Below are 17,835 nucleotides of genomic sequence, written 5' to 3' on the forward strand. Positions count from 1 at the left end.
CCCACTCTTTTTCCTATTTCTTCTTTTCTCATTTTTCTTTTAATACCAATTTTGATAACTTAAATACCTTATTATTCCTACTGAGGAAACAAAAATTAACTTATTATGCAGTGATTAAAAAAAAGTTGAATGAAATGAATGAAACAAATGCAAACTCTTTTTTTTTTTTTTTTTTTGCGAAAAGGATATACAAGTGAAGCGTCTTCGCAAACTTAAAGTTGCATGTTAACTAATTATGCACAATCACTTTCACAAGCTTTTTTGCCAAAAAAAGTTACACAAGTTTTTGGCCCCCACTAAGCACCATTGCATATGAACTCTTTCTTGTAGCATGGTATTATTGTCAAAGACTCAAACTAGAAACAGTAGACTTTATATGTCGAGATTCAAGAAAGGCATCATAATGTTGTAGGAGTAAAATAGTAGCAGTGTCAGCTAATTTCCCAGTGCAACCATCTACTTTGAAAAAAAACCTCAGCAAAATGCAACTAAATCATCTTTGTACAAGTCACAACAAGGGTTTATGTTCGGAACTACCCCAAAAGGCCAAAAGAACCAGGAAGTCAAAATTATGAAATTAGCTACTACTACTTTTTTTTTTTTTTTTTGTTAGGGGGTGGGGGAGAGAGGGATGTTTGCGTATGAAATTAGCTACTTAGCAGAGCACCTTCATGATATTTCTCCAAATCAGCATCAAGAGCTTCGGCTGAGACTTTTTCAGCAAGATTTTTCTTTCCTCGACCTTCCTGTCCACGTCTCCCTGCTTGCTTAAACCCATCCCTGCTGTTACTGATCAACAGAACAACGCACTATATAATTAGGGATATGAAACAAGTTTTAACAATGCAAAAGACGCCATCTTACTGGTTGTAGGCTTTCTTGAAATGCTTATTTATTACAGAAAATAGTTTTTCCCATATACCATTGCGTACTACCAGAAAAGAGAAGAGGACTCGAGGAACTCAATAAACTTCATCTCAACAACTAATTCATGTCATGCCAGGACAAACATGTCAAATCCATAGTTACTGCACTTAACAAGAGTCAGATAATGGACATTCTAAAACAAAAATAGAAACTGATTGGAAACTTTGACAAAAAAAAACTGATTGGAAACACATACCACGCAAACCTAAAATAAATTAAACCAAAAAAAGGGGGGGGGGGAGGGGAATAAGAGGTCCCTTGAGACCAGTAGAAATAAACAAATGATTAAACGGAATAGAAAAGAAAAATCATGCCTCTGAGAGAGACAGATAAGAGATGTCAGCTCATTGGGTAACAACCAAGAAAATCATGCTTTGACAATTCGCCCCACAAAATTGCTGATATTAAAGAAAATATTCCCTTACCACATGCAATTAAGCAAATTGGTACAAAGGGTGTACGGCAGAACAAATAGGCTGCCAGATTCCGAAGCAAAATAACAAGACATGCTCATGAGGACAAGCTATACAAAAGACATGAAGACATGTTACATACCTTCTGAAGGCCCCACTTTGATATCCCAAATCGCCTTCACTTGATGGAGGCACAGCATATGCTACAAAATCACCTCCTATAATCTCAATTTTGATTGGCCTCCCATCAAGCAGCAAATCATTGTATCTATTGATAGCTTTTAAAGCATCTGAATGTCGTGCAAATACCACTTCTGCAGTTCCCTGAGTAAAAAATTGTTGTCTAAGCTCGTGGCCAGAAAACATCTTCACAATGAAATATAAGTAACCAAATGCAAAAATGTACCGTGGACTTTCCAGTCCGGTCATAGTGAATTGCATATCGCTTTAGCTCACCAACATCTGAAAATAGTACCTGCAAAAGATTACGTATATGTAAAGCTTGATCCGAGCATTTCGCTATGAGATAAAATGTATGTTGTTTGCTTGCTAGATTGAAGAGAAAAGAATTAAATATGCACATCTGATTCTATTCACGAGCAAGAATTGCTTCTAAAGACACCTAACTACTTCATTGCCCACAGTCGGCTTATCTTTTATCCATTCTGCTTTAGCAATGTGTTTCTGGCATTAAAAAGCTATGGCAGGACAACCTCAAAATTGACATTCTTGAATAGTTGATCTCTCAAAGTGAATCGGAGTTGGCCAAAAGCAGAGAGAGAAGAATTGCAAGGTAAAACACAAGAACTATCTATTCCTCTGAATCTGCAGTTTCTCAATTAACGTGTAAACATAGTTAATGATCAAAGGCATGGCGCATGTATTATAAAGCAAGCAGGCGTGATACTCAAGAACAAGGGAACAACTAGCAAATGAGCTTCAGAGAAATATCTACTGAAGACAAAGAAAAAGGGAAAGAAAAAGAAACTGAGCTCCGGATTCCATTTAGGCAACTGAAAATACCCACACGAAAACTGATGTATTTCCTTATATTCACCTTGCGTTCCGTGCAAACACGCAACGAATATAATAACAAAGCCCATCAATTCGTCATTCACTCTCGTTAAATTGTTAAAAAATTGGAAGTCCAACCATCCAAATACTTATTTCAACTTGCCAGAAACAGGGCCCAGATTTTCATATTCAAGAATAAAGACGACTAAAACTTCTGAGCTAATTCCAATCTTCGCAGAAGTCCAGACGCCCAGAAGCCCAGGAAGGGTGGATCAAGAACCAATAAACCAAATTTCAACCACATAAAATCAGCCAAGATCAACAAAGTACCAAGCTAACAAACCCTTTTTCTTTTCTTTCTCTCTTTGCCTTGTTTGAATGAACATTTCTGTGTTGAAATGCTCCATCAAGTTAAAAGTCAAAAACAGGCCAAAAATGACAAACACTGGAATAAGAGGAACCAAAAAATGCACCTTGATATCGTCATTAGTAACCCCAAAATGCAGGTTGGACACGTAGAGTTTTGTCCCACTGCTAGCCCCTCCTTCTTCAACCATCCCAGTTTCAAGCATCCGAAGCCCCTGCATTCATTTTTAAGTGCTAAATAAATACCTTAAAACCCCACCTTTTTTTGTACAGATCCCTTCATTACGGGAAAACATGCAAAAACTAGTAAAAAAGAAAAGGAGGAGGGGGTGACCGGAGATCTTGAAGTCACAGCCACACGTGGTCGAAGGTACGGAACCGTACGGTACGGAACGAAGACCAGTGTCCGGCGAGTTGGGCCGGGACCAGAACTCATACAGTGAGCTTGGCCAAGGCCACGGCCACGTCCTCCTCCGCGGCCTCTGAAATTGCCATGATCTCCTCCAGATTTCCTGTTTCTGTTGATAAGATCGTCTAGGGACATGTCCAGAAGATCGGCCATTTTTGAGTATCAATCAAGAAAACAAAAGCATTGAGGTTTTTTAGTTCTTCGTTTTGAGGAGGATTTGGAGGAGGTTTTAGGACAGTGTGGCTGTTATGCGGGGGTTTACGAGTGAAAAATGAAAAGCGATCAAAAAAATTCAAAATTTCACGTGATTAGTTAGGAGCACGAATTTTACTAGGTATTTACCAAAATAAACCAATATTTATTAGAAGTTCTGAAATTAGCCCAAACCTTTTGAATTCTCTCTAAAATTAGAGATTACGCCACTTAAAATATCGGCTTTAAAATCACTATTTAAAATTTGAAAATGATGATTTTACATGTGCAAATTAGAAATAAAGTAACTCAAAACAAAAAATTGAAACTCGCCATCTTTCATATGAGCACTTTATCGCTATCTCAAAAAACGAAATCTCTAGTTCAAAAGGATTCAAGAATTTAGACCATTTTTGAAAATTTTCAATAAAAGTTGGATTATTTAGGCAAATAACCCCGAATTTTTCAATCACTTATCCAATTGTTGGTATCTTAAATTACCAATTTGCCCGTTTTGGATTTAGTGCATTAAAGGAGATCTTTCAGGGTTGAGTTTGGTAGAAAAGGTGAAACTGATGGGCGTATTTCAAATTGAAAATGTACCGTTCTGCAGTAGCTTCACGGGACTTACTTTTTGAATTTGTTTTCGGTTTTCACTTTTCACAGAGACACAGGCCGATAAACTTGCTTCGCAAGCAAGTTGCCAGTTGCCACTTACAGAAATCCGAATGTAACCTATCCTTTTTTAGTGCATCTTTTCTTTTTCATGCTTGCATTTATTTGACGTGTTAACTGATATTCGAACCCGTGACAGTTCGATGTTTAAGATCTGTTAAACTATTTATTGATGATAGGATACAATTATGACAAGCAATATGTATACATATTTGAACGTATATATCACTTTATTAATTTGAGGAAATCATGTTGGCCGACCAATTTGGTGAGTGTGAAAATTGTTCTCACAAATTTGCTATAAACTCCGAGGCTCACTCGTATTACGCTGCGCAATCTCACAATTTGTACACATACACGATTTATTTATTCTAAACTTTCGGAAAAAAAAAGGGTAAGTCACCATTTGGATTTTTATCGCAAAAGAAATGAAATCCATCGAATAGTTATTATTTGAAATTTTTTTAGGAGGGAGAATTGAATCCAAAATTTATATTTCTCAAGGTCTTTCGTGGAAAAAAGGGTAAGCCGCCATTTGGATTTTTATAGCCAAAGAAATGAATTCCACTACTCGGTGGTCATTATTTGAAATTTTCGTTTGAGAAGGGGGAATTGAGTCCAAAATTTATAATTCTTAAGGTTTCGACTTTAACTAGTATTCAAATGTCAGTTTAGCTACAAATGATTATTTTACTCATATCATAAATACATTTTCTAATCATCATTTTATTTCATATACATTACATTATAAAAGTACTATAATGTTGTTGTGAATAATTTTTTCAAATAAACTTCTATTTTCGACAATCTTATGCAAGTAAAAATTAAGTAGGTAAACTATACTCGTGAAATTCCAGAGACCGACACAAAGTAGTAGATATCAAAGGTTAACAGAAGATATGTTTAAACGAACACTCATGAACAATTATCCCAACCTGCAATTATTTGGCACTGATCCATTGCTTTAGCAGTTTATACTGGTAATTAAATGAAACGACATAATAGAAACTTGAGACACTACTAATACAACCTCACGGTGTGCTGAGGATTGGGCTGCCTTGGATCTAGGGAAATGTTGCCCTTTTGGCTTTTTTTTTTTTTCGGAAATCGATAGAAACTCATACATCCAGTTAGATTAGAAACACTCAAGAGTCATCGTCAAATTGAGTCAAAGACTAATCCAAGGGAGACTCACTAGAAAATCCTGTTCAACTAATTAGTGACAGAACAAGATCCCAGTTATCCTTAAATCCAGGTTGAAGAGCCCACAATCTTTTGAAGTTCCTTAAACCGATAGAAATGTTGCCCTTTTGGCGCGGAAAGCGTGTTTGGATCGAATTTTTTTTAAAAATAATACATTAGCATTTTTTTTTGGTGACGTAATGCACCTGAAATAAAATGTCAATTAAAAAGATAAAAAATTTAAAAAATCAATTAATTAAGATGCAAGCAAAATTCTCTTTTGTCTAAAAGACAAAAAAAAAAAAAAAAATCACCCGCAATCACGCAGTCAAGCAAGATGAAGAAGGAAGGCAAAGACGGCCACCTGCGACCTGCGTAAATGCCGACAAAAAAAGAGGCCACCGCAGCCCAAAATTAGTTACTACGTCATAATTCACAGTAAAAACGCCCAGAAAAAGCCACCATTCTTCCTCCATAATATTTTTGTTCTTTTTTGCATAAATTTGCATTTCGTGAGGGGTTTCCAATTTCACAGTTTTTAACCGCCAAAGCCGATGTAGAAAGAGAGAGATAGAACAAGAAAACCCCAAACAAAAAAAAAAGTGAGTTGGAGAGAGAAATGGATGGAAAGCTATGAATTAATGAAGAATAACAGCGACGACGACGACGACGACCACAATTCTACCCAAAAAGCCGGCCTGAGAGTTGCTGTAGCTAGGGGGGAAAAGCTCGCTCCGGCTACTAATTCCAAGGCTAAGGCTGCAGCTAATGACTCCTCTAAAAGCAGAGAAGAAGGCGAACTCTCTTCCTCTGATGATGACGACGATGTATTCTCTCTAGCTTCAAACCCTAATTTTATGTTTCAGTCTGAGCTATGAACTTATCACTCGCATCGCTGCTGGAAATTATGGACCTTTCTTCTTTTCCCTGTATGAATCACGAGTAAATCTTTTGTTATTTTCTGCTGAAATATTTGTTACTTTTCTTCCATTAAAATGGTTATGCATGAGATTTTCTTTTTGGTTGATTTTGGTAATTTTACTTAAAAAAAAAAAATTTATTAGTCTTTGAACGCTAAGAAGAAGCCCTGTTATTTGAGGGCTACGTTTGTTCTGTTTAGTTTGCATTTGTGTTGTTCTGTTGCTTTTCTTTTTTTCTGTTTTTTCTTTTAAACGTTAGGGGCGGAGTTGTTGGTGACATTCAATTTTTTGATATGCATGCTTGTGGAGATTTGATTTTAGGGCTTTCTTAATACATGCAGACTTAAATAATTGTCGTTCTACAATAGAATAGGTTTGTGGTCACGGCACCTTTATTTATTTTTGCTTTTAGGAGGTGGAATTTAGCCAAGTTGTTCTCCTTAAGAAGTGAATTTGATCCTACAGGACTTCCATGCTACTGCATCTACATCTCATCTTGCTGGATGTGATACTGCTCAGGCGGATCAGCCAGATTCTGCTGAAGCTTCTTCAGTAGATAAGGTCATTCAGGATGCAGAGAGGGGTACGTTTACTACACCTTGAGGTTAATTGTTTTTAACCTTCTTGGGGTAACTATATATAATCTGGATGGACGATTAATTACTTGGTATGGAACTGTTCTCTTTAAATAATTGGCGGACAATGCATTAAGTCATTATATAATGGTTGTTCGGAATCCATGCTCTAATCCCCAATTTCTGGGATCTTTTACCATGTGTAGAAGTTGATAATTGTCTCTCTGTATAGAATCATAAAAACTCCTTTTAGAAATGCCATATGTACAGTTACCAGCTTTCCGAGTCTAAATTTTGTTTGGTCCAGTACTTTGGGATTCTACTATCTACTCCTTGGTGGTGATATTTGCATGTGTATATATACCCATTATGTTATGCATGATGACTAAATTTTATGCGCATTTGTTGGAGGTTCTTTCTGTGTCTTGGGAAGGGACAAGAATGTTATTGTTTAGTGTAGTTTGCTTGCTTGATTCTCCAACTCCATTAGTTGCTTTTTGTTCACAGAACAGCATGATCCTGCCATCAAGTCTGCAAGCATGGTTGGTCTATCTTCTAGAGCTTCTCAGCGGTCAGACCATCTCAAGAGTTCTGAGAAGAATCGAGGACCATTTGTGCCATTTGTCATAAGTTTTTCAGATGATGACAGTGGCAGTGATTCTGATGATAGCAGGCGTAATACTCTGGCAACTAAAGACCAAACACAGGGAGTAGATAGAAGTAGCAGACCACCTGTATCTTCTCTCCAAAGGTCGCCGAAGTTGCTTCAAAATAAAAATAAGAAAGCTAGATTAGTCAACAGAGAAGCCTTTCCTAGTCGCCCATTTGTCAATGGAGCAACTTCATGGAATTGTAGACAAATACCTAGCTCTAGAAATTTCAGTACTGTACAGAAAGGGGTAGCCGGTGATCATGGGTCTTTGCAGAAATCAATTGTACATGTTAATACTAACAAAAGACAACTGCAAGACCTAAGACAGCTAATTGCAATCCGAGAAAGTCAGTTAAAGCTCAAGTCAACCCAGCAAACTAAAAATTCAGTTGGTGGATCAGGTAGTGATGGTAAATTTAAAAACCCTGGCAATCCTGGGAACAGGGTTCGCAAAGACTCAGGTTTTGACTTGCGCGGTGAGTTGAACAAAGCTGACAAGAAGCGCCTAAAAACTGGAAAACCACAGTGTAGCCAGCTAGATTTAGATAATAATCTTCATTCTCTGCAGCCGATTTTAACATCAGGAAAGTCTAGGGTGGATAATAGTGGTAAAGAGAGTGTAGATGATCATGATCATCGTAGCAAAAAACTTTCCTTGGGTACATCGCTTTCTGGAGTGCAGAAACAGTCAGAGGCGAGGGACTCTCTTTCATTAGAAAATCCTCTTAATACTGCTATTGCGGGTAAGTGCTTAATTTTCTTTTTCAATGCTTTACTTTTGGAGGAAGGAGGGGGGGGGAGGGATTGGGCAGCATACTGCACAGTTTGAGATGCCTAATGAATGGCGTGATAATTATTATGCAGGTAATTGTACTGTTGCTAATAACATACAGTGTGCCAGGAATCCTAAACAAGGCGATCCTGTAATTTGGTTGAAACAATCTGGGCAAATAGGAAAAAGGGCGACTGGTGATTTTCCAAATAGATCAGTAAGACACACAGATAATATATCCTATATATGTCTTTTGGTAGCTTTGATCATTATTTTTAAAGATGTGCAGAGCCTAAAAATTGGCTTATTCTAGATCCAAACATGCTTATTTTGATATCTTGAAGTTCAATTTTACTAGTTAGAATAATGAATAAGGTTTACTACCTGTAGAAGAGCAATGAGGCAAAGTTCAACTAAGAGCCAATTGTTAATGGCATGCAATGGTGTTGCAACATGGCCATGTCATCTACCTATGTTTTTGCCACGTGACTTGCTCTTTTCCTATGAATATGTCTGGAATATAAAAAATACATGGATATGCACTGATCTTTGCAGTTTTGCTGTGCCTTTTAAAGCTGAAACAAATAGCTTAATGTTGTATGTGACTTTAAATTCTTTCAAGTTGTCCTTTGTGATCTTTTCCTCCATACTCAGCTTGCTCTTAGAGTAATTCTGGGTATTTATAATTTAGTTGGGAGAGATTCATTCTCCTGGCTGTTAATGGAAAAAACTTAGTAGTAGCCGCATAAATATTGGTTTTGTTTTCTTTCTCTCTATTTTTTCCTCTCTCTTGGTTGTACTTTTTAATGACTTGCTGAATTAGGACATCTACCCCCTACCATCAGACCATACTTCTATATGATTGAATCTTGATGTTTACCTCTTTTATTCACCAAACATGACATAATTACTTTACTAGTTGTTCTTGGCTAATTGGGTAAAAAGGGTTCTGAGGAATGTCTTAGCAATTTCTTTATAAGGTCTCTTGTGGTGTGGTATCAGCTATTTGATCTCATAGTGCTGAACCAAGGAGCTTCATTTTCTTTCTAGTCTGTGCGACAACTTGTGTATATGAATCTCAAGCAGATCTCTTGTTTATTGTTATAATCTCATGAACATGGTGGTGGAAGAGCTGATATCTCTGCCTGTTCCTAGTTCCTACCACACCACCTCTGGTCCTCAATGGATCTGCTTGTGTATTTTATTGTAAAACAGAGCTTTTCTATAGCTCCTCGACCACTGATGCTTATTTAATGAAATTGCAATCCTTTTTGTCCCAATTTTCCTCATATTGGTATATGGATGTAATTAGGAGTCGATCTTTCGCTTGTTTTGTTTTGGTGTGCTCTCTTCTTTAATTTTTCTGATCTGTGTCTTTGCGGGAGCTTAACAGATGAGGGGAGTTGAAAAACAAAGCAGGATATAGTTAATTTGGTCATAGCTGTTTCTTAAATTTGGGATAGAACGTGGGTTTTTTTTTTTTTTTAATTTCCAATTCCTCCAAAAATCTGGAGTCCCATGTCTGCCACAAAGCTAAAAAGCTTCAGTGAATCTTTTCCTTTATTCTGTCTATACTTGAAAGATTTATTATTTTTCTGAAGCTTCTTGTGTTAAACAATTCTGTTTTGGGTGGGAAGATGTTTTACGTTCATATCAAGGTGTGTGAATCCAGACTTGTGTTATATACAGTTTTACGTATGCATTGTCATTCTCTTTTCTTATTCTTAAGAACAATGTGCAGTTGGATCCCGAGGAGTATGCTCGTCATGATGTTCAAGTGTCCATCCAGAACAATGTTACATCTGGCACTAATTTAACAGAAAGGTGTGATAGCGATCAAGCAAAATCTAGTGACCAAGTGAGCAAATTAAAATCAGATGACAAAGTTCAGGCATCTAGTCTGCATCTTGCTGATGGTAACTTACAGGTTTGTTCTGTACCACAGCTTTTGCTTTATTTGTTTACTTTTAAAATCTTGGGCCTCACATTCAATTTTGATTATCTCTTTCTGTTTCCTTGCAGAAGGCAAGTCTGAGTAATCCAAGTTTGTTGAATGGTTTGGACAAGTTAAACATGATGGGGAATAACATGGATTTGCAGTCACTGCTGGAGTATGAGGAGTTGCAAGATAAGGAAATAGAGGATGCACAAGAGCATCGGCGCAGATGTGAAATAGAAGAAAGAAATGCACTTATGGCTTATCGGAAGGCCCAGAGAGCCTTGATTGAAGCTAATGCGAGATGCTCTCAACTCTACAGTAAAAGGGAATTATACTCGGCACAGCTTCGATCTCTCATGATGGAGAACCCAAATTTGGTTGTCTCCCTAAGACAGCATGATCAGGTAGAAGCCCAATTGGATTCTTTTAATTATGTTTCTGATGTTAATGAGCATCAAATACCCGCATCCAGCCATCAAGTGCACACTGGATCTGATATTAATGGCATACGCGGTAATAATAGTAATGTACCTCCTGCAAACGATCACTATCAGAACCCATCTAATATGCATGTGAGTGGGCAGAACTTGGTATCTGATCCTTGCTCCAAGCGTGAGGGAAGTCCTTCGGAGGGTCACAAGCAACCTGTGTCAAATGGTGTCTGCTCCCCTTCTGGTGATTTAAGTCAGTCATCTTATCAGGAAGGTGAGATATTTGAATTTAACCATAAATCTGCTCAAGAAAATATAGAATCTGAAAGAACATCAGAATTCAACAAAGATAGGGAAAAGGACATCTATGAGGAGTCTGAAAGACAACCGCCATTTGATAGTTCTCAAGACTGTTTTCTTCTTGAAGCGTCATTAAGGTCACAGCTCTTTGAAAAGCTAAAGACAAAAAAATTGCCAAAAAAGGGGACAACCCAGAGCACGGAAGATTTAGTTGAAAGAAATGATGAAAATGATGACAGTAGACAGATGATGGAGACTGATACTGCAGATGTACCATTGTCTGAGGCAGAGAATGGCAAACATTCAGATTATGAAGGTAATATTTCTTCTTGAGGATTTACCTGTTTGTCCTGTGATCCTTTCTTAATAGTTCTGGGTAGAGCATTAAAGAAGTCCAAAGTCATGAGAATGGAAATTTTATCTTACTGTAAGGAACTCCAGAGTACACCTACTACTTTGTTCTTTTGCAAATGTTCTATTTATTGCTATTTGTCATTCCATTGTGTAGATTTATTTTTTGACTTGACTCTCTAATTAATCTTGGATAAATAGTGAAGAAATCTATTTGTGCAGTCACCACCTCTCTCTCCATTAAACGTTGTTTTTGATGCTGTATGACAAACTCGCTTTCATCTGATTGGAAGCCAATTATGTGACTTGCACCGTGTGGAGACTCTCTTCCCACTCCCCCTCTCCTTTTGATATGTCTACCAAGTGGAGACTTCGATGATCCATTTTGTCTCAGATGTTTGTAATTGTACATGTTGACTCTTGCTGTCATGTATCCTGGTTTATGATCTTTATTTTTGTAACTTGATATTTTCTGTGATTTTACAATTTCTACTTTTGGTACAGATTATAGCAAGGAAGAAAGATGTCCTGAACTACCAGTCCAGATTAACAACCAGTTTGATATTCTGCATTCAGAGCATGCATCTTCCTCCCAAGATGTTTGTATGGGTAGTTGTATTTCTCTGGGAAGTCAAGAATTTAAAACCTCTGGCACTTTTCTCTTGCCGTCAATGAAGTGTGCATTTAGTGCCCTGAAGTTCATAGAACTTTGCAGTGTGCTAGAGTCCAATAATGCAAGTACAGGTATGCTCATATCCGATGTTGATGAGGAGAACGAGGATAACCGGGTCACTTGTAAAAGCAAGCCTAGTACATCAAACTTGGATTTGCCTGAAACTTCAATCAACTTATTTGTTGGAAAAAGTGGGTATTACTCCTGCAATCTAGCTATTGACCCATTCTGGCCACTTTGTATGTATGAACTCCGAGGAAGATGCAACAACAGTGAGTGTTCTTGGCAGCATGTTAGAGACTACTGCTGCGACAACATGAAACATGATAGTACTGATTATTCTGGTAATGTTAAGTTCGCTTAATCTCTAATATGAATCATGAAAATCTTTTTTATACAATGTCTGTTTTTCTTTTGTAGTTGTTCAGGTCAGAAGACAATCACCCAGGGAACAATTTGATGGTGCTATGGTGCGTAGGAAGTCTCTGAATCATGTTGATTTAGCTGCCCCTACTTATGTTGTCAGCTTAGACATTCTGAGACCTGATTCACAATCATTTATATCTACTTCATCTCAAGGTTATGGACAATGCTGGGGGAAGTGTTTCAGTGCTTTCTTGGTTTTGTCTAGTTTGTGTCCGATGGTTTCACAATCAAATGAGCCATTTTTGCATGGCACTCAAGCTCGTATAGAGGTCCACTGTAGCTGGAATAGACAGACATCTTATTTTAACAACAGAAATGGGACACTGGTTTGTCAAAGAATCCTTTCCTTCTTTGGGTAGTTTGTTTATGAGTCCTCATCCTTGTGGCTTCCAATTTCATTTACTTGATTGTTGAATTACTGCCGGCCTTTTGGCTTTGAGGTGGAATGCTTATTTTCATGGAGTTGATCTTTTGGATAGGAAAGTATAGGAATAGGTGAATGTTCATGTTTCTGCCTTTCTAGAGTTTAATCTTTAATGGAGTCTTTATATTGTGTTTCCCTCTTTCCTAAACAGAAAATATAACTTCGTTAATGTCGTAAATCTTGAAAATGTTCTTCTGAGATGTCAATTCCAATTTGCTTTTCATTTTGGAACATCAAATTTTTTTTGTGGTACAGGATCTATAAGCAGATAAATACTTGAAGTGTTTATTTTATTAAAACAAAATACTGGAAAGACAAGCACTCCTAGGTTCCTTAACTTTCAGTTCATATCTGCTTAGAAGACGGCAATTCCCTAGTGTTTGCTATTGGCATTCATATCTATTTCTGTTTTGGAACACATGAAGTCATTACTTATGATTTTTGCTTGTAGTGTTGCTTATGCACTCTCTTGGATTCTCATGGTAGATGTTGTTCATATCAATCTATTTATACATAAAGTGGGGTAGCTCATGCTGGAATTATGAGGATCCGCCTAGTTTTTTTCCTTTGCTCCTTGTAGAACTCTATCTTCCTTCCCCTTAAACTGATTCTTGTTTTACTTTGTGCTAGTTTAGCGTGTGTTTCTGCTAGCTTTTTGCATTTAATTCAGTGTAGTGCACCTTCTAATATTGCAATTTTGGTAGGCTCTCCAGATGAATTGTTTTCTCATTTTCATGGGTATATAGCAATTAACTTACGTATTCTTGGGGTTTTCTTAGGGTCAAATTGATCAATGTGTCGTTGATGCTGACCAATCCCTGGAAATAGCTATCCTTAATTTCAATCAGGAGGCTGACAAGTATAAAGCAAGGATGCAGGTATTAAATGGTTATTGAGTTGGACCAGAGTATTCATTTTGGAAGGATTTTGTTCTCATTCCATTATCTAAAATATTTAGGCTCTTAAAGTTCTTGCTCAAGCCATTGAGGACAATCCCACATCTGCAGTTCTTTGGATAGTTTACTTGCAAATTTTCTACAGTAATCAGAAGGCAATTGTAAAGGATGACTTGTTCCGATATGCGGTATGCATGTTTCTTTTATTTTCTATACAATGAAGAATTGGAAGTTCGAGACTCGTCAGTTGTGCCTTTTGGATTCAATGTTTGATATAACCGTGTCGTTATTGAAAGATTTCTATGAGTTTTATATGTAAATAAAGGCGTGATGAGAGCAAAGGTATCTTATTTAGATAGAAGGTCTTCACAATATCAAAGTCTTCAGGATTTGATATTCACTACCATTTTTGCTAAAAGGTCATAAACAAACTATTAATATTTAGTACTGTTTCTCTTCTGTCTTTCTTTTTTTGAATATATTCTTGTTCTTGCCCTATTTTCCCTGTCCCACTTCCTGGATTACTCTTTCTTCTCTTTTTGTTTCCTGTTGTTATATTCATGGTATTAAAAACAGAGGTGCATTATGACGACGTTAGTGATATTTATTAGTCTTGCTTGCAATCGTCCCTGTTCTCCATGGGAAAAAATATCACTTGTTCACCAAACTTCTGTTGTTGTTGTCTAGGTTTCCAGTTTTGTGTTTATTTCAGTACCAGGAGTTTATGAACTGCTTTATTTGATTTCCAGGTTGAATACAACAAAGAATCTTATGAACTCTGGCTTTTATACATTAACAGTCGTGTACAGCTCGATGATCGGCTGGCTGCATATGATATTGCACTATTGGCTCTTTCTCACCATACATCTACTTCTGATGGAGATGCCATGCGTGCAAGCCATTGCACTTTGGATATATTTCTGCAGATGATGAATTTTTTGTGCATGTCTGGCAGTGCTGGTATGGCCCTTGAGAAGATCGCTGGGCTCTTTTGGTCCTCTAAGAAATCTGACAATAACCTTCAACTTTCTCTTCCTGATATTGTTACTTGCCTGACCATTTGTGACAAATTCATCTTCTGGATCTGTTGTGTGTATATACTTCTATATAAGAAATTGCCTGATGCTGTGGTACAGAAATTTGAATGTAGGAAAGAATGTTCTGCTATAGAGTGGCCTTCGATTTCTTTAAGATCTGATGAGAAGCAACAAGCTGCTTCACTCTTGGAATTAGCTGTTGATTCACTAGCATTGTACATGGATCATGAATCACTTGAAAATGAAACAACTCTAAGGGCTGCACACCTGTTTGCTCTCAACCATGTTAGATGTGTATCGGTTCTGGAGGGCCTCGAATGCAGTAGAAATTTGCTTGGAAAATATATCAAGTTGTATCCGTCATGTTTAGAACTTGTTTTGATGTCAGCTTGGGCTGAATATGACTTGGGGGGCTCCAATTTTAATGGATTTGAGGAAGCTCTTAGAAACTGGCCGGATGAAGTTCCTGGCATTCATTGTATTTGGAATCAATATGTTGGATGTGTCTTCCAGAGTGGGAAATTTGATTTTGTGAAGGACTTAATGGACCAATGGTTTCATTCTGTTCTGGAGGCAAGATATTCTGATTGTGGAGTTTTGCAAGCTAAAGATGAGAAGTCAGATAGTTCACTGATATCAATTTCAGTGTCAGATCTCCATGCTTGGTTTTTTAGTTGTGGTCAGAATGACACTGTGTTCGGGATGCTCAATCTTTCATTGTATAAATTACTGCAGAACAATCAATCCGAAGCTCAAGCTGCATTAGATCTGGCACTGAAGGCAGCTACCGCTGATAATTACCAGCATTGTTTGAGAGAACTTGTCCCGTTTTTGCTTATAGATAGTATCAGAGATAAGGGGGTGGTTCATCTCAAAGGCATATTGAACATTCTGAATGTTCATCTGGTTGATGTTCGAGCTTCACTTGGCGCAGAACCACTGTCGCGAGATTTCATTCAAAAAATCAAGAAGCCTGTTGCCCGACAGCTTGTCAGCAAGTTGTTGAGTCCAGCTTCAGCTGACTTTTCTTTGATGAGCTTGGTTCTTGAAGTATGGTACGGTCTTACTCTGTTACCCCGTGTTTGTGATAAAGTGACGGATTTGGTGGACTTTGTGGAAGCCCTGATGGAGATTCTGCCTTCTAATTATTTGCTTGCATTTTCTGTCTGCAAAAAGCTTAGTTCCAATGCCACAAAGTGCTCTGCCAGTTTATCTTTCTGGGCAAGTTCACTCTTGGTAAATGCACTTTTTCATGCTGTTCCTATAGCACCAGAATATGCATGGGTGGAAGCAGCAGATGTTTTGCATGATTTGACGGACATTAAGTGTATACAGGAGAGTTTTCACAAGAAAGCTGTATCCGTATATCCGTTTTCCATCAAACTGTGGAAATCTTATCTCCGTTTATGCGAGACTGAAGGGAATGTGGAATCTGTTAAAAAAGCTGCCAAAGAAAAAGGAATCGAGCTGGACTAACAATATGTTCATGAAAGAATGTCAGGTTGGTTGCTTTGGCAATCAGCTGAAGCAAATTTTGGGGAAACTTGTATCTGTTACATTTAGGCAAACTTGCTAGATGATGATTGAGTGAACATAGTTGTGTAAATACTTGAACCGTCAGTATATGTAACATGTCGGTTTACAGGATAGTCGCCTGGTGCTCTGGAACTCATTCCTGTGCATCCATAGTAGTTCTGTCTTCTCTTTTGTGAACGAGCTAGACTGGATCATATGCAGTTACCCAGTTTAGTTCTCATAACCAGTGTATCTTCGCATAAGAGTTTTGAGTTATAAATATCCAGTCATTTATAGTTTATGCACTCTGGTCAGAGCCCAGAGGAAGGAATTGAAGCTTCTGTGTTTTCTGGTGCAATGTTTTTTCATTTGCAATGAATGGACGGAGTGAGCAAGCATCTTGGTCTGCTTTCATTTGTTTATACGCGGCTCTTCGGAGGGTTAAATAGAAGGATGGTCAGGGTGACAAAAGTATGGAGCTAACGGAAGCTAAATACGTTAATACTTGCTGGAGAGGTAAAATATGAGCATTGTGCTTTGAGAATACATGAATTAGACTGGTACAAGCATGAATCTTATGCGGTAACTCTATTTCGCCTCTAGGTCAAACTCATATTCTCCGTGATTGTGATATCTTATATTTTTTGGTAGAAACATGTAGAAAGGTAAGGAAGCTATATGTCATACTAAGATAAGAAGTTTATAGTGAAATCAATGCGAAGTTGCTATTATAACGTGTTTGAGACCCGTACTTTTGACTCAGTGTAAGAATATAATTGCAACTCAAGAGTCATAGAAATTATTGTTATTTATAAGTTTTTTTATGAAACAGTTATTTATAAGTTGATGATAGTATCAAATCACAGTTGAGACAGAGTCTTGACTCCTTGTAAGGATGCTTCTATAGAGTCCAATTAGCTAGGATGTAAGCTAAACCTTCTTATGAAATGTAGAAGATTGTAATTCTCGTTATGGTAGCTAATAAATATTAATTGTGAGAACTAAAAACTTGTTACGAGTATTCTCACACGCTTGCATTTTGTAACTTGGGACAATCAAGGTTCATTGATAACTCAAGAAAAATTGAAAATTTTGAAAAAGCTATTAAAGAGAAACAAAGGTTGCTCAACAAAATTATCATGGAAAAAATAATGGTATAAAAATAAACAAAAAATTACTCATGGAGAAAAGGTTATTTGAAAGTTGAAAACAAAGATAACTTGAAATTATTGGCTTCAGTAGATATGATTCATATGCAAACGAATCCTTTATCAAAGAAGTGTTTACTTTTCTTTGAATTGTTGTTTATTTTGTACAAGAAATTCTTGTTTTGCTCAATTCAATATATTGTTACGTTATCTATCTTTCGTTGTCCAGCAGTAATGCTCAATTTAAAATAAATTTATATCACTAATTTGTAGCATAACTTTTTTTCAACATAAAACTTCTCAAAATAGAATTTATAATTAAATATTTCAACAGTTTTATTTTGGCGTGAGCGACATATTTTGGCGTGAGCGACAATTAAGGTTAACCGGTTGAATTTGAACCATTAGAATCTATATTTTGAAGAAAAGAATTGAAATTTAAGTGTACATCAATTGTGATCCTATATTATTGTACTCCATATTACTATTTGCAATTCCAAAACTCGCACTTACAAAAAAAAAAAAAAAAAAAACTCAAAAGACAGCCTTTTAAATTGTAAACCTCATTAAGGAGTAATTCTTCTATTATTATGATTTA

At 36.9% G+C, this 17,835-nt stretch overlaps 2 protein-coding genes across 3 annotated transcripts; one reads left to right on the forward strand and one right to left on the reverse strand.

Moving 5' to 3' along the window:
• Positions 1-464: 464 nt before the first annotated feature.
• On the reverse strand, positions 465-3,320 carry LOC113783847 (THO complex subunit 4A-like). Its single transcript, XM_027330086.1, has 5 exons — positions 3,055-3,320; positions 2,828-2,935; positions 1,747-1,815; positions 1,483-1,664; positions 465-789 (listed from the first exon to the last, which is right to left on the reverse strand). The coding sequence occupies exons 1-5, from the start codon at positions 3,280-3,282 to the stop codon at positions 648-650; spliced, it is 729 nt and encodes a 242-aa protein (XP_027185887.1). The 5' UTR covers positions 3,283-3,320; the 3' UTR covers positions 465-647.
• A 2,437-nt stretch (positions 3,321-5,757) lies between these two features.
• On the forward strand, positions 5,758-16,388 carry LOC113782880. Of its 2 annotated transcripts, none has more exons than XM_027328825.1 (11): positions 5,758-6,005; positions 6,564-6,681; positions 7,181-8,068; positions 8,190-8,314; positions 9,839-10,024; positions 10,120-11,083; positions 11,623-12,135; positions 12,212-12,543; positions 13,421-13,519; positions 13,600-13,725; positions 14,287-16,388. In XM_027328825.1, the coding sequence occupies exons 1-11, from the start codon at positions 5,802-5,804 to the stop codon at positions 16,048-16,050; spliced, it is 5,319 nt and encodes a 1,772-aa protein (XP_027184626.1). In that variant the 5' UTR covers positions 5,758-5,801; the 3' UTR covers positions 16,051-16,388. The 2 variants fall into 2 exon arrangements, with proteins under 2 accessions (XP_027184626.1, XP_027184627.1); XM_027328826.1 differs by having other exon boundaries at positions 5,930-6,107.
• Positions 16,389-17,835: the final 1,447 nt, after the last annotated feature.

The sequence above is a fragment of the Coffea eugenioides genome, chromosome 9 (genome assembly GCF_003713205.1).
Source record: "Coffea eugenioides isolate CCC68of chromosome 9, Ceug_1.0, whole genome shotgun sequence".
NCBI classification, from domain to species: Eukaryota; Viridiplantae; Streptophyta; class Magnoliopsida; order Gentianales; family Rubiaceae; genus Coffea; species Coffea eugenioides.

Excerpts from the sequence above, each read along its gene's own strand:
- LOC113783847 (XM_027330086.1), bottom strand. The coding sequence starts at position 3,282 with ATGGCCGATCTTCTGGACATGTCCCTAGACGATCTTATCAACAGAAAC. Across the intron at positions 2,936-3,054 it reads CTGTGACTTCAAGATCTCCG|GGGCTTCGGATGCTTGAAAC; the intron begins GTCACCCCCTCC and ends AAATGAATGCAG. Across the intron at positions 1,665-1,746 it reads ACCGGACTGGAAAGTCCACG|GGAACTGCAGAAGTGGTATT; the intron begins GTACATTTTTGC and ends TTTTTTACTCAG.
- LOC113782880 (XM_027328825.1), top strand. The coding sequence starts at position 5,802 with ATGGAAAGCTATGAATTAATGAAGAATAACAGCGACGACGACGACGAC. Across the intron at positions 6,006-6,563 it reads CCTCTGATGATGACGACGAT|GACTTCCATGCTACTGCATC; the intron begins GTATTCTCTCTA and ends TTGATCCTACAG. Across the intron at positions 10,025-10,119 it reads TTGCTGATGGTAACTTACAG|AAGGCAAGTCTGAGTAATCC; the intron begins GTTTGTTCTGTA and ends GTTTCCTTGCAG.